At 32.9% G+C, this 23,636-nt stretch overlaps 2 protein-coding genes and 1 pseudogene across 2 annotated transcripts; 1 reads left to right on the top strand and 2 right to left on the bottom strand.

Moving 5' to 3' along the window:
• The first annotated feature begins 393 nt into the window (after window positions 1-393).
• On the top strand, window positions 394-4,798 carry LOC120189075 (fumarate hydratase 1, mitochondrial-like). Its single transcript, XM_039192409.1, has 15 exons — window positions 394-541; window positions 615-882; window positions 978-1,088; window positions 1,740-1,823; window positions 2,625-2,723; window positions 2,878-2,928; window positions 3,010-3,059; window positions 3,217-3,298; window positions 3,431-3,525; window positions 3,618-3,684; window positions 3,773-3,919; window positions 4,044-4,142; window positions 4,258-4,287; window positions 4,477-4,542; window positions 4,621-4,798. Exons 1-15 carry the CDS (start codon window positions 468-470, stop codon window positions 4,705-4,707), a joined length of 1,410 nt encoding a protein of 469 aa, XP_039048340.1. The 5' UTR covers window positions 394-467; the 3' UTR covers window positions 4,708-4,798.
• Window positions 4,799-9,435: 4,637 nt separating this feature from the next.
• LOC120188529 lies at window positions 9,436-10,335 on the bottom strand (annotated as a pseudogene).
• Window positions 10,336-11,913: 1,578 nt separating this feature from the next.
• Window positions 11,914-18,942, bottom strand: LOC120189044 (putative GTP diphosphokinase RSH1, chloroplastic). The gene is given in 25 exon segments (XM_039192383.1): window positions 11,914-12,179; window positions 12,445-12,513; window positions 12,593-12,654; window positions 13,107-13,557; window positions 13,651-13,737; window positions 14,176-14,247; window positions 14,339-14,425; window positions 14,527-14,646; window positions 14,648-14,659; window positions 14,781-14,939; window positions 15,079-15,180; window positions 15,270-15,326; window positions 15,412-15,474; window positions 15,581-15,641; window positions 16,184-16,281; window positions 16,464-16,571; window positions 16,672-16,743; window positions 16,818-16,895; window positions 16,971-17,072; window positions 17,179-17,310; window positions 17,395-17,487; window positions 17,584-17,649; window positions 17,765-17,935; window positions 18,459-18,649; window positions 18,918-18,942. Coding segments are annotated over 25 exon segments (2,643 nt in total). The 3' UTR covers window positions 11,914-12,074.
• Window positions 18,943-23,636: the final 4,694 nt, after the last annotated feature.

The raw sequence follows: 23,636 nt of genomic DNA, 5'->3' as shown, positions 1-23,636 counted from the left end.
CTTGAACTTATCTTAAGAGAGAAAACCTTGTTTATAATAGTGTATTTATTTTAGTGAAGGACTTGATTAATAGCATACCTAATTTAATAAATACAACTTGACTTGTTTAATATTTCTTTCATTGGACAGTTTGAAACTAACAGGTGTAATGGACTATTTGTGTTATTTTATAAAGGTTTATTACCCCAATAATTCATATTATATTTTATTAAACAAATAATCGGTCGTACCCTCTTACTTCATCTATGTATAGCCAACTCAATCATAGAATAAACAAATAATCTCAAATACAATTCTTTTAATAAATATAAGATTATGAGTGAATGAATATAAAATTGCCCCTTTTTATTTAAAAAAATTAAAATTAAAAAAAAACCCCATCCACATATTTAATATGTCCCCATTCTTCTGCATCTATAAATAAACTACACATGAAGCTGCCCTAAAGTCTCACAATCATTTCCACGATGGCGTCCACTTGCGATGGTTCGTTTAGGGAAGAACGAGACACTTTCGGCCCCATTAATGTCCCTTCCGATAAGTTCGTTTTCTTCCTTTTTTTTCCAGATCTTCTTCATCTTTTTTTTCCGTTGACATTGCTACTGTTGTTATAGATTATGGGGAGCTCAAACTCAGAGATCGTTACAAAATTTCGATATTGGAGGTCCGCGGGAACGAATGCCCGAACCTATTATTCGCGCTTTTGGCATCCTCAAAAAATGTGCAGCCAAGGTGAACATGGAGTATGGTCTTGATCCGGCTATTGGAAAAGCCATAATGGAAGCGGCACAGGAAGTAGCCGAAGGAAAACTCAACGATCACTTTCCGCTTGTTGTCTGGCAAACCGGAAGTGGCACTCAAAGTAATATGAATGCTAACGAGGTAAATACGGATCTCATATAGATCTTTATATCAACAATATATTAAATATTATAAGCGATCGTGATCATGGTTTCGTAACTTTAAAATTTTCTTAGGTTATTGCTAATCGAGCAGCTGAGCTTTTGGGACATAAACGTGGAGAAAAGCTTGTACATCCAAACGATCATGTTAACAAATCTCAATCTTCTAACGACACATTCCCAACTGTAAGTAAAAGTTAATTGATCTATCTTGTTGATTTCTTACCTTTTAGATTATGTTTTTAAACCAACTTGATTAAATATGATTTGATCCCGACTAATTTCAAAAGTCAAAAAGTCTTTTTTCTTTTTATTACTTTGGCCCTACCTTCTCCATTATCACCACCACTCAAGTTCATGATTCATGGTGGAGATGGCTTCTTTCTTTAAAACTCCCTTTTCTTTTTCTAAATGGATGATTGAGAATCAATTTTGATGTTCATGAATAATATCAATTCCAACGTTAATATGAATTCATATTTAAATATAATTAATTTGTCTATCGTTTGATCTATGATTTAATTGATAATGTGAATTCAGATTCATCATCAATTAATCGGGTTGAGATATAAAATATTCAAAGGTGACCCGTGGGTTTTTTTTTTCTTTTTGGTAATCCAAATGGCAAAGGGGCGATGATGATTTGAATTAGATGGAGGGTTAGATTGGCTAAAATAAACAAATGAATAGGGCATGGACTTGACAACTTGACATTGGTGGGGACCTATTGTGTCATTGTCCATTAAAAAAGAGTTGATGTGGTGGGCTTAGCATGTTATGTCTTTGTTCTATGTATCATCTAACATGTCATGTCTCATAATGTCTAATTATTTACAGGTAATGCACATTGCAGCAGCAATGGAAATAAACTCGAGATTATTACCCGAGTTAAAGAATTTGCATTCCACTCTGCAATCAAAGGTTTTGCACATCCCTACTTTTACGATTTTAAATCGAGAAATACTAAACGTTTAAATATGTTGATCTCATATCCTATTAATGATGTTGATAAAATTAAACTTAATCGACTTAAAATATAAATTTTTAAAATATTATAAACGTTTAAAATTAATTTTTAATTAAGTTCCATTTTCTAAAATGATACTATAACTTTTTTAGTAAGTAAATTTGAAGTGTTCATATTTTAAATTTTATTTTATTTTTAAAATTCATAGTAAAGTTTAATATAGAAGTAAAATTATCTAAAACAAATTGTCTATATATATTTAAAATATGATTTTAAAGAGAAAGAACCATAATGACAGATTTAATGAAGTTCAAGAGTCATTATAATATTATTTCATTTATAAATTTAGGCATGTGGGTGGGTTCACCAAACACACTACATGAAGTCGACGTTTTCCACAAATCGCCATGTGAAATGCTCCTTTTGTTTCTGGCCTTGTAGTTTTCGACGTGCCTCCTTTTGATTTGATAAAATTATTCTTTTGATCCTTAAAATTGTAAACTTTTTAATTTATAAAACAACAAAAAATGTCATTTAATCTCCTAATTTGATAAAAAAATGTTCTTTGATATATAGAAAATTAAAATGTTACACTAATTGATATAATCAACTCAAGTTAATACACTCAACAAAGTCAATATGATAGTCAACTTAAGTGATACAATTTTAATATAATATCATCTAATCTTAAATTTAGTATAATCGATATTAATACGAACCGACACATTATACTTTTACTTATTTATTTTGGGCAGTCCAATGAATTCAAAGATATTGTTAAAATCGGTCGCACTCACACTCAAGATGCGACGCCTTTGACTCTTGGACAAGAGTTTAGTGGATATGTTACACAGGCAAGTTCTTTTATCCACAACTTTCTTTTATTTAGTTTGAGATGAAATTTGATTACACATGTTCATTTAAGTTATTTTATATCGAATTAAATCGAATTTATATAAAAATGTTGAAAACATGTAACTTAATATTTGTTTTGTGGTTGGGTTGCAGGTAAAGTATGGAATTGATAGGGTTTCCTCAACCTTGCCCCGACTGTATAAGGTTTGTCATCGTGCTTGAATCTGTCATTATTCCTTTTTAGTCTATATAGAATACTGACATAGGATGTTTTTTCTACGGCAGCTTGCACAAGGTGGAACTGCCGTGGGAACAGGTTTAAATACAAAGAAAGGGTATGTTTTTTTTTTCGTGTTTTAACGTTGGTTGGTGTGAGACATGACTCATTTTCTTAACGAGTCTAATTTATGTTAAAATTAAAGTTCGCGTATCATATTTTATATGGAATAAAATTTATTTTGAGAGTGTAATGTTAGAGAAAAACAATCTCAGGTTTGATGTGAAAATAGCTGCTGCAGTAGCCGAGGAAACAAAGTTGCCATTCACCACAGCAGAAAATAAGTTCGAAGCTTTGGTTAATTCTCTCGACCTTCTTTTTATTCGATACATTTTTAAACATGAATATAAATATAAAAGAAATACCGAACACATTTACACTCGAATTCGAATAACATGGATGAAATTTTAATTTCTTTTTAATAACCAGGCTGCACATGATGCCTTTGTTGAAGCTAGTGGAGCTTTGAATACTTTAGCTGCATCATTCATGAAGATTGCAAATGACATTCGCTTTCTGGGAAGGTTTTATATATATTTGTTCTCCTTATTTTTTTTTTTATATTTTGTTGTTTAGTAATATTGTTCTGATGGTTTCAACATATTTTCTTGTGCAGTGGTCCTCGATGTGGCCTTGGTGAACTTATTCTTCCTGAAAATGAGCCTGGCAGCAGTATTATGCCTGTAAAACTCTCATCTTATACATCGATTTATTTATACGAATACGGAGATGATATGATACGAATAAAATTATTCATGATTTTTTTTTCAGGGAAAGGTGAATCCTACCCAATGTGAGGCTCTTACTATGGTCTGCGCCCAGGTTATGGGCAACCATGTGGCTATCACAGTGGGTGGATCAAATGGTCACTTCGAACTCAATGTGTTCAAGCCACTGATGGCTAATGCACTCTTACATGTACGTAATTTGTTCTTTTCTTGCAATTTTCACTAATCCGACACACGTTTCCGTCATATCGGAACCGTGATACTTGTCCGGAATTCGGATATAACTGCTGTTTTCTTTTGTTCTATGGTATCAGTCAATACGGTTGCTGGGTGACGCAGCTGCTTCCTTTGAGAAGAACTGTGTGAAGGGAATCCAAGCTAATAAGGAAAGAATATCGAAATTACTGCATGAGGTCTGTAATCTATTGGTGTTCGACTTATCATCATCCCTAAATTTTAGAACATATATCGATTCCGATTTCCGAAGCTAACCATGATCATGTGTTGTTGGCTTGTGACGATCTGCAGTCTCTAATGCTTGTGACATCCTTGAACCCTGTAAGTCTTCATCTTTGTTTCATTCTCATAATCATGAATGTTTGTACTTTGAATTTCTTTAAAATCACATATTACGGCACTCCATCTAAATTAAAATCGATGAATAGCCGTTCCAACTCATATTTTATTGTAAATAGAATCGAATGTGTAATCAATGGTTAAATCTTGGTGTTTCCCCCCCTCCCCCAGAAAATCGGTTATGACAAGGCTGCAACAGTTGCCAAGACAGCACACAAAGAAGGCTGCTCCTTGAAGGTTCTTTAGAATCATTTTTGAAGCAAATATTATTTGTAAAATCCGAATCTGAGACTATGTTTTGGTTTGTCTTTGTAGGCGGCAACGACCAAGCTCGGTCTGCTGACAGAAGAAGAATTTGAAAGTCTCGTGGTGCCTGAAAAGATGATCGGTCCATCTGATTGAGGACCGGATTTTAATTATGTTATGAAAGAATTGCTGTTATGAAAGAACCCACTCATTTCATAACTCGACTTTAATTAATTCCATAATAATCGAGTGAAAATTGGTCTTTTTAAATCAATCCTAGTAACTTTTATGCGTACTTGAGTTTATCGATAAATTAATGTTGTTGAATTTTAATATTAAAATTTTAAATTTTATAATTTTGACATTTTAAATTAGCATATAAATATTTCATGGACATTAGCATTCCTTTCGGAAGATGTGATGTCTTAAAAGTTAATTTGAGACTAATCATAATAAATAACTTTTACACATTAATCTTAATTTCTAATTAGTCCATCATCAATTAAAAATTAATTATTTGGGTATGTACTCATATTTGACCAATACAATGATATATTTTGACCAAGTATTTTAGGAGCTACTTCAAATATTTTTAAATTTTTTAAAAAGGAAACTTAATTAAAATTATTCAAAAATATTAAAATTTAATGAAAATTTTAAAAATTATGAAACAAACAAATACTAATTTTTCAAATTTTGGGGGTCATACTTCGTATTATAACCGAAGTTTAATTAACTTAAATATATTATATCACTTTAATTTAGATCGATTTTATATGATAGTAAATAACATATAATCATTACTTATTATATGTCATGTTTATATAATCTAACAAAAGACAATCAAATTGTGTATAGAATTTATTATATGTTTGTAATTCTTTTCTTATCAAAAGAGATAAAGATAAACAACTGGCACAATCTTTTAAGATGTTAGCCATATAATTTTCTTTAATTGAAAAATAAATGTTTATTTTTTTTATCAAAATATATATTTAATGTTATATTCTGTAATCATTTTTAAATCATCCGTTAAATAGATCATTATAATCAATTGATGATTTTTTAGGCTCTTTGTAACATTTTTTTTTTTGTAATTAGTTTAATGTTATAAGCGATATGAAAGTATTCTGATACTAATTGGTTTTGTTTTTATAGAAATAAACTATGGCAATCAAAATGTTTTTTGGACAATATATTTAGATTTAAAATTATTAATTTTAATAAAAATATAAAAACGAGCCATAACCGTCTCAAGAGATCTCTTGCCCTCGTGCTCTCTCTGTCGCCACCATGATGGAACTCTCTCGCATATTTTACGTGATTGTCCTAATACACGCAGCTTATGACTTTATCTTCTGGGAAATTCCTTGAATGTGAATTTCTTTAATCTCTCTTTGTAGGATTGGCTAGTTCAAGGGATCTCATCGCGTCAGTTTTGCACCTTGAGCGATGGCCTCTGGAATCAATTGTTCGCTTCCCTGATCTGGCACGTATGGAAACGCAGAAACGCTTACATATCCGTGGGGAATCCCATGGAGAACTCCACACTGCTCCATGTTTGCGTTCAATGGGCAAGACTGTACAACCTCTCGCCTCAAAGACAGTTCAAAAACTATGCGACCATAGTGGACAATTTTCAGTGAAAATCCCCTTCTCACGGTTGGATCTGCCTTAATTCAGACGCGGCTGTTTCTCAGGTAACCGGTCTTAGCTCGATCGGAGGTATCATAAGTGACCATGAAGGTTCTCACCTGCTCTCTTTCTACAAGAACATCGGGATTACTTCGGTTCTTCAGGCTGAGATGTGGGACATCTTTTAAGGGTTAAAGCTCGCGAAATCTCAAGATTTCAAGAATACCATTGTTCAGTCAGATAACCTCGATGCCATTAAACTGCTCTCCCCACCGTTTCGTTGTAGTCTCTTTCCTCTGCTCCGTTCCGTTGCTCTTCTCTGTGAGGACGATTGGAACGTTGTTTTTACTCATATCCATCGTGAGGCTAATATGGTTGCCGATAAACTGTCAAAGTTTGGCCATCCCTCTGAATTAGATGTTCATGATTCAGTCTCTCTTCCTACTGTTTTTTATGATCTTGCCCGAAGCTGTAACGGCCCTCCCTATGTTCACATAAGGAGCGTGTAATGACTTGGCTTCTGCCTCCTTCATATTCTAAAAATATATAAAAACGAATAGACATAAATCAAAATTGATTTATAATAAATTATTGTAACCAAAATTTTACAACTTAAAATTATTTGGTTTATAAATAAAACAATTTCTCGCAAAATTCTATACATCTAATAAAAATAAGGGTAAATTCAATTTTATTTCGTTTTAGTACCAGACTTTCAATTGTTTCAAAATCATGCCTAATAATTATTTTTTGTTTCATTTTAATATCCCGTCGTTATAACTTAACGGAACGGCTGCTCGTGCCATTTTTATGGGTAAATTTCATTATTCATTACTTAATTATCTTCTTACTCCTATTTTGGTCACTAAAGTTTAAAAAAATTTAAATTTAACTACTCAACTTTCAAATTGTTCATGTTTTAATCACTCTAATTTATTTCATTAATAATTTTTTGTGACATGATTTTTTTTATTATTTTATTAATATATAATTAAAATAAAAAATTAAATTTCAAAAGTGACATATTATAATAGTTCGCTAAATTTTTAACAGCGAGATACCGAAATGAAAAAAAAATGAACGTTAGATGTAATTTCAAAACAAATAAAAATTTAAATACTAACATATAGTTTTCCCATTAAAAATTTTAAGTTACTCCTATCAATGGATACAGCTGGTAGCAGTACAAAAATTTGTTACGAATTTAGGTGGTAGTACAAATAGTGCAAAACGGTACTTCAAAGGAGGAAAGTAAAAAAATTAATCAAAGAATGAAAATGTCTAAGGGTAAAATACAAAAAATATCCTCTATTTATAGGGTGTTACTTTGTTGAATCCCCGACTATTAAAAGATACAAAATAGTCTCTCAACTATAGAATTTGACTTTGTTGAGTCCATCGACTATTAAAAGTTACAAAGTGGTCCACTCGACTATTCGTATGCTTCAAACTCGTCATTTTTTGTTAAAAACTTGATGACAATATGAGTTGAACGTTAACATGCTGACTGAGATATTATAGTCGATTGAGATTTTTGAATCATATTTTATTACATTACAATTAGCATGTTAACATCCAACTCGGACTGTTATCAACATTTTAACATAAAATGATAAGTTTGGAATAGAAGACTATTTAATTACTTTTAATAGTCAAGGAACTTAATAAAACAATATAGTTAATGGATCATTTTATAACTTTTAATAGTATGTAGATTTAATAAAGTAATATACTATAATTTGAGGCCATTTATGCACTTTACCCATTATTTAAATTGAAGTGTTAAAACAATTGAATTGGAAAAAAGAGTTGGAATTGTACTTGAATGCTTCAAAGGAGGCAAGTACGAAAGCACGAAATCTAGGGGAGCCAGTTTCACCTACCAAAGCGTAAGAAGCAAAACAAAATTTGGAGGTGACGTGCCAGTGTCATTGCTTTAGGACAAAGACATTAGATTCTTCAGACAAGACAAAAATGGTACGATGAAAACCGTAACCGCAAAACCACCGGCGGCGCCGCAGCTTCCCCAACTTACATTACATTAAACCTTTTCCTTTACCGACATCTTGGCCCAGCTCACCCGCTTTGGGGCCCATATCTTCGCCGGCGTTCTTTACAAGTAAAATTCATCCTCATTCTTCGTTTCTATAGTTTTATAAAGATTAAGAAATATAATTATAATTTAATAGTTTAAGTTAATTGTAAGATAGTATTTTAAATTATTTATAAGATAGTATTTTTTATTAGTTTAAGTAATTTTTTATAAAGAATAATAATCTGAATTTTTAAGGAAAATAATATTTTTTTTACTATTGAATTCATTTAACGAGATCTTAAGAAATATTAATTATATCTTTAAAATTTTAATTAATTTAATATATTTGTAATCAATTAATAAATTATTTAAAATTTGACTAATATAATTTAAATGAACATAACATAAAATACAGTGATCTAATTAAATAAATATTAGTTATATAATACATTAAATAACTTTTATAACATGTATATTACTCGGATTACTCATCACTTGTAAATTGAAATATATTAAGTATTTGAATATGTTATACACCATATTCTCCTTATATATATATATTATCAATAATAATATATATCAAATTAAATTCAATGAACAAAATATGGAAATAGTTAAAACCAATGAAATCTTACACCAATGTAATTGAGTTGGGGATAATTTTTACAATTTACACCACCCAAAACGTTTGGAACAATATCGATGAGGTGAAAAAAAAAATTAATTAATTAAATTAAGAGCTATAGCTTTTGTATTTCACAAATTCAAACACAATCAAACATATGTCACAATTAAAAAGTAATTCATCTAATCCTAATTCACAACATTAAAGAAAAGTATAATTATATGTTTAGTATCTAAATTATTACTTTTATTTTATTTTAGTACATAAATTTTATTTTCCTTTTCAAAATCATACCTAAAATTTAGTTTATGTTTTGATCTAGTATCTCATCGTTAAAAATTTAACAATAATATTGACGTGTAATCATAAGATAAAATCACGTCATCATTAATGACATGTCAACAATTCTGTTAACTCTTTAACGACGAGTACCAAATTAAAATTAAATTAAACATTAGGTATGATTTGAAAAAACAAATAAAATTTAGATACCAAAATAAAATAAAAGTAGTAATTTAAGTACTAAATATGCAGTTTATCCTAAAGAAAACAAGGAAACAATAAAAATAGTAAAACCAAAGCCGTCCTGTCACATTGTTAGCGACGGCGGAGGAAAAGCGACGGCACTGCTATCATCATCAACAAAGCTCCAAAGTTCACCGAAAACACTCTCCGGCTGAGCCATGGCATTTTGGATCGACGGTTCCCCTTCCAGATATGGAATCTCATAGAATTTCATGTAATTCTCGAAAGCAATTAGTTCCTCCGATAATTTCAGCACTTCGTTTTCTTCAACCCCGAACACGGCTTTATTCACTGCCTCTTCTTGTTCGGCCTTTACTGGAAGGTAACATGAATTCATCGTCTTTTGATTGCTAGACCCTGAATTTTCCTCTTCAGATACGACAATCGGGTCAGTCGAGAACCCGCCAAGTTCGTTCCAGTCACATTGGAATTCATTGTTGCTGAGATTATAGCTTTGGGCAGGATTCCAGGCAGTGTTTGACTTGTTATATTGGGTGGAGAAAGCGTCGTCTTCGTTGGGGAAATTCACTTTGGCTTTCTTTCCGCGGATTTTACGAGCTTCTCTGTCGTAGGCACGGGCAGCTTCCTCGGCGGTGTTGAAAGTGCCGAGCCAAACACGAACCCCTTTTCTAGGGTCGCGAATCTCCGCCGCCCATTTGCCCCATGGACGCTGCCGTATGCCTCGGTACAGGTTTTTTCTCTGCCGTTTCACCTTCGTCTCCGCCCGCCCACTACCTGTTCGTAAAAATGCTCAAAACAAAAATCAGAAACAAGAGGGTTGAATAAGCTTCTGAAAAGGAAACAACTAGTACCTGAGGAGGATTGGGGTCGGGGTCTTTTAAAGAGACAGACCGAGTCATCATTGCAGGATTCACTCTGACCAGAGCTAAAGCCATTGATGGCCGCCGTTCCGGGTAATGAATTCAGCGATGATAGCACCACCACACATTTTCTTTGAAAGAAGAGGAAGTAATTCGGATATTGGAAAGCTTAATGGAAATGATAAGAAAAGGGAAATTTTGAAGGGTTCAAGGGATGGAGAAGAGAATGATGGTTGGTTGGGGGGGCGGGGGTTAAGTAGGGAGAGGCAAATAGAATACAGCGAAGACAAGTTGGGGTATGGAACTTTCCTCAGCCTTTTACCCCAACAAAATTACGGCTCTCATTATGGATGGATAGGAAATTTGTATTCGACCAGTTTTGATTCAATTCAATTTTATGAAAAGAACATAAATTTATATATATATTTGTGTGATGTCAAATTAAATGCATGTTTTTATCTTAAAAGTTGAATTAATTTCATATTAGATAGATACTCTGTAAATCTGAATCAGATTAGATGATAAATAAAAGAGTATAATATTCCAGTAGAATTGAGATAGATTATCAAAACTTGTACTTATTCCTAGCTTTGATTCACTTCGAAGTGAATCCGAGTAGTTACATTTTTACAATCATTTAGGAAGAGTACTATTCATTAATTCCATTATAATTGATGTATTAATGAAGGAAAAAATGTGGAGAAATGGGCAACAGCCAATGAACAACAGGCGGAATGTGTGTAGGTCTTAACCGGTGGGCTTATAGTGATTGACTTGATCATTAGTCAATTAATCTCTTTTGTGAGTCATTATGTTTATAATTAACTAAGATTAAAATCCATTTTTTTAATAATATGGAGTGATTATAAAGCAGTATATGTTCATAACCTTACTCAGCCGTTGACACGCGTATATATCCTGTAGACGTAGTTACTTAAAACCTTAAAGACGAACAACTCATTCAACCATTAAAGTCACTCGATATGTTCACAAAAAATTAATTTTATGTTGTCCTTTTGTTCTTTTCGACATATGAGAGAGAAAGTCACATGCAATTAAAATGTCAACCCTTCACTAATTACCCATAGCTTAATTTACTGTTTTAAGAATGATTTTATATTTAATATATTAATAACCCTTTAGAACCAGAAAATAAATAGGCTTACAGCTTACTCCTTCAATTGATTCAAAAATATCAAATGTATACCGATACTTTATTCAAAAAATCTAATAATTAAAATGGTCATATTGTAAAATAAATAAACAAAAGAATCAAATCCAATTGGGAAAGAAAAAGAAATCTCGTTTTTTATTGAGCGTCTTCACTCGTATTGTTTTGATGACCGTATCAGAATCAGATTTTTTTTTTATCATATCTACCTTCCCCAAGCTCATTCTCAAGAACCCTATTTCATTGAGGGAAGTCTGTGAGATATGGTTTATCAAATAACCAGCCGAATCCTCAACAATCGTTATTGTCCTCGTATATCCAATTCCGAACATGGTGGTGAGAATGTAATCACAGATCCCGAACACGGGCAGAATTAATCACAAATCTCGAACATAAACCGTGAAATGGACATGAAATATATCCAATTCAATTTCTTTTAAGAAAAAACCTTGGTGTTTAACCTATGTATCTTTACAAGTGTATGAACCTTTTCTCTCTATACACATTGCCCCGAATATGATCCATACTCGACTTTTTCCTCACTGGTTTATTTGGTCTTAACAGCGTTTATCAAACAGATAATGGTTATGGACAGCAATCCAAAACATACTGTAAATACACTAAGCATTAGCTCTTTGTGGGGGACAAAACTTCATACCGAGCGTACCACAGCTGGGTTGACTGGTTGGATTTATTGATTCGATTATCGGATTAGCAATCCGTGAGTTGGTTGGTTTCTGTTGAACTCGGCCAGCTGCAACCAACAGACCATCCCAGAACGCCCAAGATTAGATCGAGCCTCGAACAAGCATTGGCCTGAAACAAAATCGAGCCGTTTCTTATGTCAGTATTTAGCTCATCTCATGACGTTTTAAAACCATAAAACTGTCTCACTATGTTTCTTCAATTCTTCATTTTTCTAGAAACTTCAATGTTTGAAACCCGTACTAAACAAATTCTCCAGATACATAGAAATCTCAATTTTTTACAAAACCCTAAATAGGAAACATAATCGTATCCAACATTCAAGTCGAATCAAATTCACAAAGGAAAATTGTAAAAATGGATTTGAACACAGTACCAAAATTTCAAGGTCGGCTTCAACATGAAATAGCATGACAGCCATTCCCCTTCCTCTATCAATCTCAGCCTGAAACAGAAGAAAGTAAAGATGATAACAAACCTATCAAACTACCACAAAACTCGTCGATGAATTTAAACCAACTCACCACACAGGCACATATGGTGATGCCTACAGCTGCCAATGCTGTCGTGACCTCGGCCATCATTCCTAAAATCATGTGCAATTAGCCAAAAGGAAAGGAAAAGAAACAGTTTGATGCAACCTTACTACTTTAATGGCTGCCACAAAAATGCTGGCATTATTGGCTTTAGACCTATGTTACTTGGATTTGAAAGTGAGGACGGACACATTTAAATTTTTAAAAGTTTTTCAAGTATTTGGAGGATCCTTGAAAAATCTTATCCCCATGGTCATGTCCAAATATGTCAGACGAGGGTACTTTAGGAAAAATGAAAACTCGGAGTAGCATAGACTAAGACGTCATGTCTATAGGCAAGTCAACTAAAGGATGTAAGTTTGCAGTCTCATTGGATCCCTACCTAATTTCATAGCAATATAAGTTCCTACGTACTCTAGTTGTTCAGTTTTTCAAGTCACTAGCATCGATATACCACCAACAAATTTGAAATGATCAAGATCAGAATTACCAAATGATTTACCTCTTCGGTCTATACAAACAACAGAAAACCACTGGATAGAATGTCCTTCAAGATTGTGCCACAAGGTGATTTTACTGGCTTGCCAACTTTCCAAACCAGGCAAGACTTCCTTGTGTGGCGGAATGTTTGCAGGTAACATTGTTGCAGCACCGTTGCCCAATGATAACAAGTCATTGTCGGCCTTCAAACCCACATCATGTACTTGTTTGTTATGTTTCCCATTGACCTTGGGGGACCAAATACTTCCATTTTTTGCCAAGGCATCCTCACTTCTTCCTGGGGATGAAAAGTCCACAATGTTCTTCAGGATCTTCACCCATAGAGGTTTGCTCTGTCCAGAATCATGCGAGAGGTCCTCCATTTCACTCTCCTCTTCGGAATCAGCAATGAAGTCATTTACTCTATCTGTTGTTATTTCCACAGCAGATAACGCAGCTTGCTCCCTCAAGAACTAATTACAAATAGTAATTTAGACAGTTAGAGTCTCGACAACTAAGAGAATATGTATAATTCACAGTTCCATACTCAATGGAATTCAACCTACTTTCATGATTTTGTGCCTGGCACAACGTGTTTTAGCATGTTGCAACCACTGTTTATGCCTTTGAAAAGCTGATTTGCTTGACAGTGCCTGCGTCAAGAGGCAAAGTTGATCATGAGAGAAAAGAAGGGGGGAAAACCCAGGGTTATTGTTTGTGCACAAATGATCTATAACATCAATATTGTAACCTGGTGAATTTCGAATAGTGGGCAAATGACAAGCAGATAAGAATATTCAACAACTAAATTTTTCTGAGTAATTAATCAATAACCCACGTCTTCTACTCTGTCATAACCAGTAAAATAGTAAATATCTCTTCAATAATAGGTCCAATGACCTATAAATTAACAATACTCCGTATTTGGTGGTCCTAGCTGCTAGTTTCAAAATTTTTAAAGAAAAAAAAAACACAAATATATATATTCAAATGGTATTCAAGTTATCCCATAATTTAAATATTATCAAGGAAGCATGTACAATTATAAGTTCAGCAAAATGGATATTAGAACATGGTCAATATATACTAACATTATAGGTGATAATCTCCACAACTTCTGCATTCGCAAGCACATGCGTAGGAGAAACAAGATTACCATTGACCTGAAACGAAAAAGGTCAAGCATTAAACTTTGTTTCTTGTTGTAGGCTGACACTGTAATAGGAAAATTAGCAACATGCAATTCAAAAGTACCTTTGCAGCCACCATTTTGTTTCCAATGTCAGTGTGTATCATGTAGGCATAGTCAATAACAGTAGCCCCTCTAGGCAAATTTTTAATCTATCAATCACAAGAAATATTCAAATCACTACTCCCCACAAAATTATGCTAATATTTTAATAGAAACAAAAGAATAAATTATGGTGTTTGAATTGTCATACTTCTCCCCTTGGGGTAAAGACAAAGATACGACTACATAAGAGGTCTCTAGTGACGGTATCTACAAATTCTCTAGAGCTCATGTTGCCAACAAACTCCTCTTGCCATTCTCTAATTGCATTTGAGCCAACCAACCTGGTGAAAAGAAAAGGCTTCATCCATAAAAAATAGCATTTTTGTTGGGGACTTTAAAAGGTCCCAAGGAATTCCTTTAAAGACGATTCTTAATGAAAACTTGATGAAAACTAGGTAATACCCTGAGAGCTATGTTTGCATTGTTAAGACAAACTATTTTCCCTCTTGAACTTCTACCATTTGCCACTGTATGCCCAACTAGATCAGTAACAACACCTCTCCCACTATAATGAGCAGCAATGCCTCTCTCAGCTATCAAATCCATCTCTTCAGTTCTAATCTGTCAGAAACCAACAAATGTATTTAATAAAATAAGTTGCAAAACAAACTAATTACAATGAGCATGGTTTAAACATTCAAATAACGTAGCAAAAAGTTGTTCCAGAAATTGCTTAAAGGAATATTGAGAATGTAAGAACCTGAACTTCCAAGCGAAACATGCTTTCATACAAAAATGGAATTACAGTTGTATGAAGGCTTTGATAGCCATTAGGTTTTGGTGTTGCTATGTAGTCTTTCATCTGTTGAAAAGACCGACCAATATTTCAGAAATCATCAATAACCAAATATCAAAAGGACACCAAAATAGAGGAGAAAGAAGGATACATACGGCTCTAGGAACAGGAGTCCAGATACCATGGACTAAACCAAGAACATGGTAGCAAATCTGCACGAAGTAAATGCAATTGTTACCCAAGTACATATGCATTCATAGACAACTAAGTAAATTATGCATTAGAAAAAAAGGTCACCTGCTGCGAACTACACAAAGGCCCAACTCCAACTGATGGCTTTGGTTTTATGATTACACGAAGCTGCTTATAACCAACAGGAACAATGTGTCAATAAGCAAAAGTAGACCATGAGAAAATTTTCATATTAGATGTTGTCAAGATGGTTCAAGGAAATATCAAAACAGACCTGGGCAATTTGGTTAACCTCACTGATTGGAACCTCATATTTGAGCACAGATTTGTACACACTGCGATCCAAGAACAAAAAAAATCATGTCAGGGAAATATCATTCAAATTTCTGCCAAACAAACCTTCAAAAGTCATCATAAAAAAGTGGTATACAGGGAAGGGAAAAATTATCTACAAGTATTCAAAGGAACACCATATTCAATATAGCTATTAAAACTGATAACCTAAATCTCTCTCAATTTAATCGTCTTCAAGTCTAATGGCATTTCCTCTCCCCTTTAAAAATCAGGTGCAGGACCCTAGACTCCCAGCCCATTTCTCACCCACAAAACTTGCTTAGAACCAGTGTAGGTCATTTCTACAACTCACCCAGTTACTAATGCTGTAATGCATAGTTCGCAGTTAATCAGCTAAGGCATATATATGTGAAAGTAAGCAAGAATGTTTTCCTAATAACAGACCTAATAAACGTAAGCACCATGGACAGTTGACATAAAGTGCAGCTTGAAATAATCCTTAAAGCTTCTTGACATGTGTATCATGAGAACGAAACTAAATAAATAACGACCAAAAATGCAGGAAAAAAACTCGTGGCTTCACCTGTAAGGTTCCTTGCACACTGCACGAATTTCAGTTTTAAGAGTCATAAGTTCCAGGAATTGATCATTCTCAATCTTTTTCATCAAAATTTTGTCTGCCTAGCACCCCACAAAAAAGAGGATAATCATAATAAAAAAATTAGATATCAGTTGAAGAATCATAAACTTTGACACTTCATAAAATGGATGTTCAACGTTAAATTACTATTTAAATTATCAATGGATAATATTTCTAAAGCTCTGCCTAAATGATTTTTTGAGTAAAAAAGGACAAAAATTACCTCCACGAGCTCTTTTTCATGTTCTTTGTAGAGGTCTGCAACTCTTCTCTTCACTTTGGCATAATCTTCAGGATTTGTGTACATAAAGGATAAATTTTCAAGTTCAGACTGCAAAATGTAATCAGATATGAGTTAAAACCAATTATTATCTTGATTTATGATAATGAAATGGGAATTGTATTCATAAAAAAGAGCATTAAGTATGTACCTTAATTTGATACATTCCCAACAATTTTGCCAAAGGAGCAAAGACCTGCAATGTCTCCATTGCAATGCTGGACTGAAATCATACAACAGTGTCAAAGGATAAATAAATGATCTATTCCTAGCTAAGGATCATCCTGTACCACCAACCTGTTTATGTGGAGGCATGTGTGAAAGAGTGCGCATATTATGCAATCGGTCAGCTAATTTGACAATGATGACACGGACCTAGAAAGGAAACCAGTTGGTTAGCACATTATGTTCCATAAAAACATCATCAAATATTTTTTTTAAAGAAAACACCTCCTCTGTCATGGCCAGAAACATCTGCCGCAGGTCATCAGCTTTCACATCTTGTACTGAATTATTTTCATTCTTATACTTCAACTTTCCTAATTTTGATACCTGATTAGGAAAGTGGATAAAAAGAGGCCAAATTAAGCCAAAACTATCTAGGGTTGTTTGACATGGCATTAAGCTAAACAATAATAACTCTTATTAAACAAAGTACCTTAGTCTCTCCTTCTACAATGCGACGTACAATAAGACCAAACTCCTCCTCTATTCTTTGGAATGTAACAACATTTGTATCTTCCACAGTATCATGAAGCAATCCTGCTGCAATTGATTCCCAATCCAATTCCTAGAACAAGAGTTAAGGTAAGTTATACTTCAGATCCCTACGCAGAATACATTTTTCAATGGGAGCATACTTCTATTAACTCACAAGTTCTCCGAGAATACGTGCAACTTCAACTGGATGAATGATGAATGGCTCTCCACTCCGTCTCTTTTGACCATCATGGGCCTCAAAAGCTAGCTGTATCAAACAAAAACCAACTTATAGATATAACAACGTCAAAGAGATGTTTTCAGAAAGTGCATGTTAAAAACTTTTGCAAACTGAAGGCCTTACCTCGAGGGCATTATGGACTAACTCCAGCTCATTAGGTGAAAGGTATGATATAGAAGGCTTCAGATCCTAATTCGATTACAAAAATAATCAGAATTAAGTTTGAAGACATCATAGTGACAACCTTGCTTACACAATAATCGATATTGTTTAAAGACATGAGATACAGAAACAGTCAGTTTACCTCCCACAAACCTTCAGGAGAGACCTCATTAGAGGTATCTGAAGAGAAAGATGATGAACTACACAATTTCCATCTTTTACAACCAACATGAAGCAAGGTTGATCTGAAGAGTTTTCCAAGCAGTGTGACCTCAGAAACATCCGTGGAATAGCATCCTCCTATATCAGGAGACTGGCAAAAATATAGGATTCAACCAGCCGCAAATTAGCAACTTTGCATGCCTTCGTATAAAAGTCATACACAAGGCACCAGAATTCGATTAAAAGATGAATATTCAACCTAAAGGTGTCTAAAACAATTATATATCCATATTTTCCCATTTATATTACACCTTAATCTAACACAGTCCAATATCAAAATTCATATACCAGTAAGGAACTTTTGAGCAATTCCACGCACGAAAAAACACACCAACTTGCAGTATCTGAACTCAGAATTTTTTTTCATATTTGTCAACCTAACTTCAACCACCCATCCCAACCAGTTTCCAATCTAATTGGAAGGCAAATTACAAAAATCAAATCCATATAATCAAACCACAACATGAATCATAGTTTAGTCAAATCAACTAAAAATGCACTAAATACAATAAAATGAATTTCATACCATCACCAATGCAAGATATATCTTAAAAAGAACTTTGAAGTTCAAAGAATCCAACAAACACTAAGAGGAAAAACTGAAATAAACTCACCGGTTTGACCCGATTTCTTCTCCCATGGCGAGCGCAGGTGAAGGAGGAAGAATGAGAAGGATTAGCAGTGCTTGCAAGGAATCCAGTTAAGACTCTTGGAGCTTTCCAAGCACAAGAAAACACGCTACAGTCATACCTCCCACTTCCTTCCCCTTTCGTTAACTTACATATATTCACACATTCCAAAGAAACTAAAATCAATCCAAACAAAAAATAAATTCGGCGTTAACAATAATATAGACTTAAATTTCATCATAAAGTTTCGGTAGCATAGAATTTAAAAAAAATTAAAATTTAAAGAATAAAAGAACAGTCGAAATTCAAACAAATATAAACCAGTCGAGAGCTAAAATTTCGTTGATTCTCCAACATTCCTTATAGAAACAAAGTTCATCGGATAAAATTAGAAAAAAAAAAAAAGAAAATGAAAGAGAAAATAAAAGTGAAAGTGAAACGTACCGGATAAAGAAGAAGCAGAGGCCATGTATACAACAGCAGAGTAATCTCAATGAATCGAACTAAGCATTAGAACAGTAGCTCAATTATCAATCATTAAAAATAAACAAATCAAAGATGAAGAAAAAAGAGAGAAATTTCGAGGATTTAATCACTCAAATTCCGGATTCGAGATGGAAACTGGAGTAAAGCGATGGATTTGAAGCGAGGATGTGAATACAAGAGATAATCTAGAGAGAGATTGAAGCCACACAGATATACCCTTCCCTTTTAGATATTTCTTTCTTGTTATTTTTTGGTTAAATTGCTAAAGTGGACCATAAATTTTGCAATTTTACATGAATAAGCTTTTATGCTTTTTTTACTATATCTGTCTTTTTCCTCATATTCAAATAATTGAAGGCTTGTTTAGTATAAGCAAAAAATAAAGATGAAAGGTAAGCTGAAGTCAAGGTTAAAAAAGAATTTTCATTAGATAAAATTAGGGGTATTTAGGTTTGGACCTAGGTTTTGTTTTGAATGGATGTGGGCCCAAACATAAATTAATGCCTACATGTAACACTTACAATCCAATTTAGCCAGAAATTAAATCAAGGATATCACATTGATTGATTAAAATTAATTAACCAAAATAGAATCGAAAATTAAATCAAACACATGGATATTCAAACATTTTTTAATCAACAAATTAGGGATTAAAAGATGTTTGAATATATGTGTATCCGGTTTAATTCTAATTTGACTATGACAAAATTTTGATTAGTTTTTTTTTTTTAAAAAAAGGTTGTTTTATAACTTTTCAAGGGTCGGAAAATTACAAAACAAGATGATCGGTAGAAGTCTCATTAAAAAATCTCTCTAGTTCTAGGTGGAGGGAAATAAAGGCCTCTACACGTTGTCCAAATAACAATAATCTGCATACAACATATCCGAAAATCAACTTTAACAACAAACATATTACATCTCAAATATGTATTATGCATACAAAATTAAAAGCATGATAGCTTTGCTAATTGGATAATATGAATATGTTTAATCTGTCTTTGTGTCTATATTTTACATGTATGTATTATGTATAATATATGATCATTTGATAATGTTAATGTATGGTGTTTGAGATAAAAGATATGTTTCAAACACTAAATGTAAAAAGCATCTTTTGTATACCTATATGATGGGATTGAAATACGAAATATATACTAAAGTAACTATATGTATATGTTTGACATGATTATACCTAAATGAATGAGATAGAATCAAATTATAAATGTGGAATTTTTTTTAAAGTGATTTGATTCCAAGAAAGATTGAATATGTACTAACAAGGGACGTTACTTTACTCCTGGTTGACATTAAATTATATTGACAACGTATGATTTTAGGATCATTAGATAACTAAAAAAATTACAAATCTAACATTCGACAACAGTATGTATGTATGTATATATATAAGGTAGATATTTGATGCATCGATAATGTATAATTTTATGTATCATCAATGAACTAGGTGATAACATGTCATCACGAATGAATCTGAAAATTTATTTTTAAAATTTTATAATAATAAGTCTTCGTTTTATTCACTAATAAAAGCATACACCATCAATCTATTAAATATTAATTCATATATATATCTCTCTAAAATAGAAGAAGCATCTCGTTGATAATTAAATAACTCAAAACCCTGAACTCTAAAAAACAAACAATTCAAATAACAACAAAATAAAAGTTGTTAGAGTTTATTGATTAGAACCAACTTGTGTATTTACCACATTTATGATAATAATCAATTCAAAAAACAACAAAAGAATAGTTGTTAGAGTTTGTGTTTAATTGTTTGAACATACAGCTTTAATGTCAGTAACATGGAACCGAGCAGTATATAAATAGGTATGCACCGATACATTAAAAGCACAACCAAAACCAGAAAACATAAAGCTACCATAACCACCATGGTTGAACCTAGTGGCTGGGTCTGGATTCATAACTTTTCCGGCCATGATTTAAACCTTGTTAGCTTCGTTGCTTGGGAGGGGTCTGAGCTGACGGATTTCACAAAAGAAATTAAGAATGGAGATATTGGTGAGCTTAAGGTCAATCCTTCAGCCGCTGGTCTTGCATACCAAATGGTGGGTGATGCCAAAGTTTGGATTCTTGCCTGGAACATCCCTGCTATAGGCATTGGCAAGCTATTGCTATATTCATTTCTTAACATGCAGTTGTGTTTACATACAATATTACGTTAAACCCATTGAAATATGCAGATGTTTACGGATATCACCGTCGATCAAACTATCAATTGGTGTGAAATCAAAGAGGAGCTTGATGAAGAAGGATTATTATGAAATTGTTAAGGATGGTTACAGAGCCAGATTGAAATATGATCTCATTCACAGTACTATTTCTTCCCGTATAATTATGCATGCTTATATCGACAAGATCATTGTGGAAAATTGAGAGCCATATTGCATGCTAATAAAACTCTGACTCCCAAATATAATTAATAATGTGACGTACATCACATTACTACTACTACTACGTAATAAATTTGACAGCCATGAGATGTGTCTTTCTATTTAGCGCCTCCGAAATTGTGTCATTATCATGCATGCCCACGACTATTTGTATTTTTTTATGCAACTATTTGTATTATTCTATATATGAATTATTAAATAAAAGCAAAAAGTCTTTATTCGATTATCTTGCAAAAATAAATAAGTAGAAAGATGGTGCTTATATTGAATTGAATATAATCGTTATGTTATCAGCAAATCTATTAATTATGAACTAACAAATCAATTATCATACCAATAATGAGAATCTGCTCAAGATTAGCCCTTGACAATCGTTTATTAACGAAAGAAAATATTAGAAATATAGTTTACACAATTCGATGCAGTTTAATGTTAATGGTAACATGTTTGTTCACTCTCTTTATGAACAAATTTAATCATCAATATTTATGCATAGTGTCAACCTAATCTTAATTTTAAATTTTTTTTAAAAAAATAATCTTTAATATTTACACATTTTATTAATTTAATTTAGATTTCGGTTGTTTCCCAAACCCTAATTCTTTGTTCTGTTATAGTCATAGGATGGTGGAATCAGTTTCCTGTCTTCATCAATAGCGTTATAAATTCAGCTACTATCTTTATTTATGTTTAAGTGAATTTGAATGGAATGCAAATTCATTCAACCAAACAAGGGCAAGCCTTCCTAATATAAATCTTTATGGCATTTACTCGATTAAAGGGATAAATTTTGTACTTCAGTTAAAAGGCTTTCACATACAAACTTCTTATCAAAAGATATTCAGATAATCCTAAAGTATCTTCGGCATCTGAAGACCTCCGTAAGATATAAGATAACATTTTTAAAGGTAGAATCTCAAAGCTCTAGATCTCGGGTAACCGCGACTTATTGATAGGACTTTTAATATGCCCACGTAACTTATCAGAATCAAATCCATTCCACCTGATCATATGCACTTAATCAACTAGCAGTTATTATGACCCTACGATTGACATAAACACTAACGATCACTATAAAACCTCACAAGAATGATTCAGAGACGAGATGTGACCTCTATCGAACCACCTCACCCTTGTTAATCTCTATTTTACCTCCTCATGAAGATAGAGTACCTCGACATCGACAAATGATCGATAAACTGCTTTGATTTTCCACCCAACCTAAAAGAAATAAAGCACTACATTTGCCAAGACTTATTTGGTTCCATCGACAATACTCTTTCTCCTAGTTAAAGAAAAAAAAATAAAGTCGACTATTGTGATGGAAACCAAGTTACCATTCATATTTGTTTTATAGTTTGTGAAGATAAATCTTTAGGGAGTTTTTTATTACCCCTTTTAGTAATTGTATCTTCAAGATTTAAATATATATTATCTGTCTGACAGTACAATATGTTTTATCACCGTATCCGTAGAAAAAATTATTTTTAATTTTTATTTCAAAAATTAACTCAACTCTTTATATCTCTCTTGTCGGAACGGTAAATTATAAATTTTAATAAAATAATAAAAACAGAATCCAATATGAAATTCTTTGCATTACCAACTCAACCTACTACTCAAACGTCCCGGCAAGTTACACATGTACTGCGAAATTCATTTCTTAACATGAAATTGTGTTTACATACAATAAATTAAAATTTTGTTTTAATTCATTTATTAGGTTCTGTTAATTAACTATTGGATATCAATGCTATAATGGGGTTATGATTAGGTTGCCTTTCTGGGATTTTTTCATTGCCAATTGCTCTCTTTGGGTTTTCTTTCCTGGATTTTTCTTTATTAACTATGGTGAAAATTTTAAATTTTCCCTTTTATTCTTGTTGTAATCGTCATCTAGAGGTGAAGTGGGCTGAAAGAGCTGACAAGGTTTACATTACGGTGCTTTTATCGGATTCGAAGAATGTGAAGGTCAATCTTGAACCAGAGGGAGTGTTCACATTTTCGGCTAATGCCGGAGCAGACAATATCCTGTATGAATTGAAGTTGTATCTTTACGATAAGGTCAATGTGGAGGTAAGATACTGATCTATAGTAATTGCTGAGGGTCGGAAAAGACATTCGTCTTGGATGATGATGGGTGGATGGTCATCCTGATTTGTTGTTTTTGAATGAGTTCTGAACATCTGCTAGCCCACCAATAGTCCCTCGGTGCTCATTAGCACACCTCTTTCCGGAGCTTCTAACT

The sequence above is a fragment of the Hibiscus syriacus genome, unplaced genomic scaffold (genome assembly GCF_006381635.1).
Source record: "Hibiscus syriacus cultivar Baekdansim isolate YM2019G1 unplaced genomic scaffold, ASM638163v2 tig00116951_pilon, whole genome shotgun sequence".
In the NCBI taxonomy this organism is placed as follows: domain Eukaryota; kingdom Viridiplantae; phylum Streptophyta; class Magnoliopsida; order Malvales; family Malvaceae; genus Hibiscus; species Hibiscus syriacus.
Note: the sequence above shows the minus strand (reverse complement) of the source record. Positions and strands in the feature narration are given on the sequence as shown.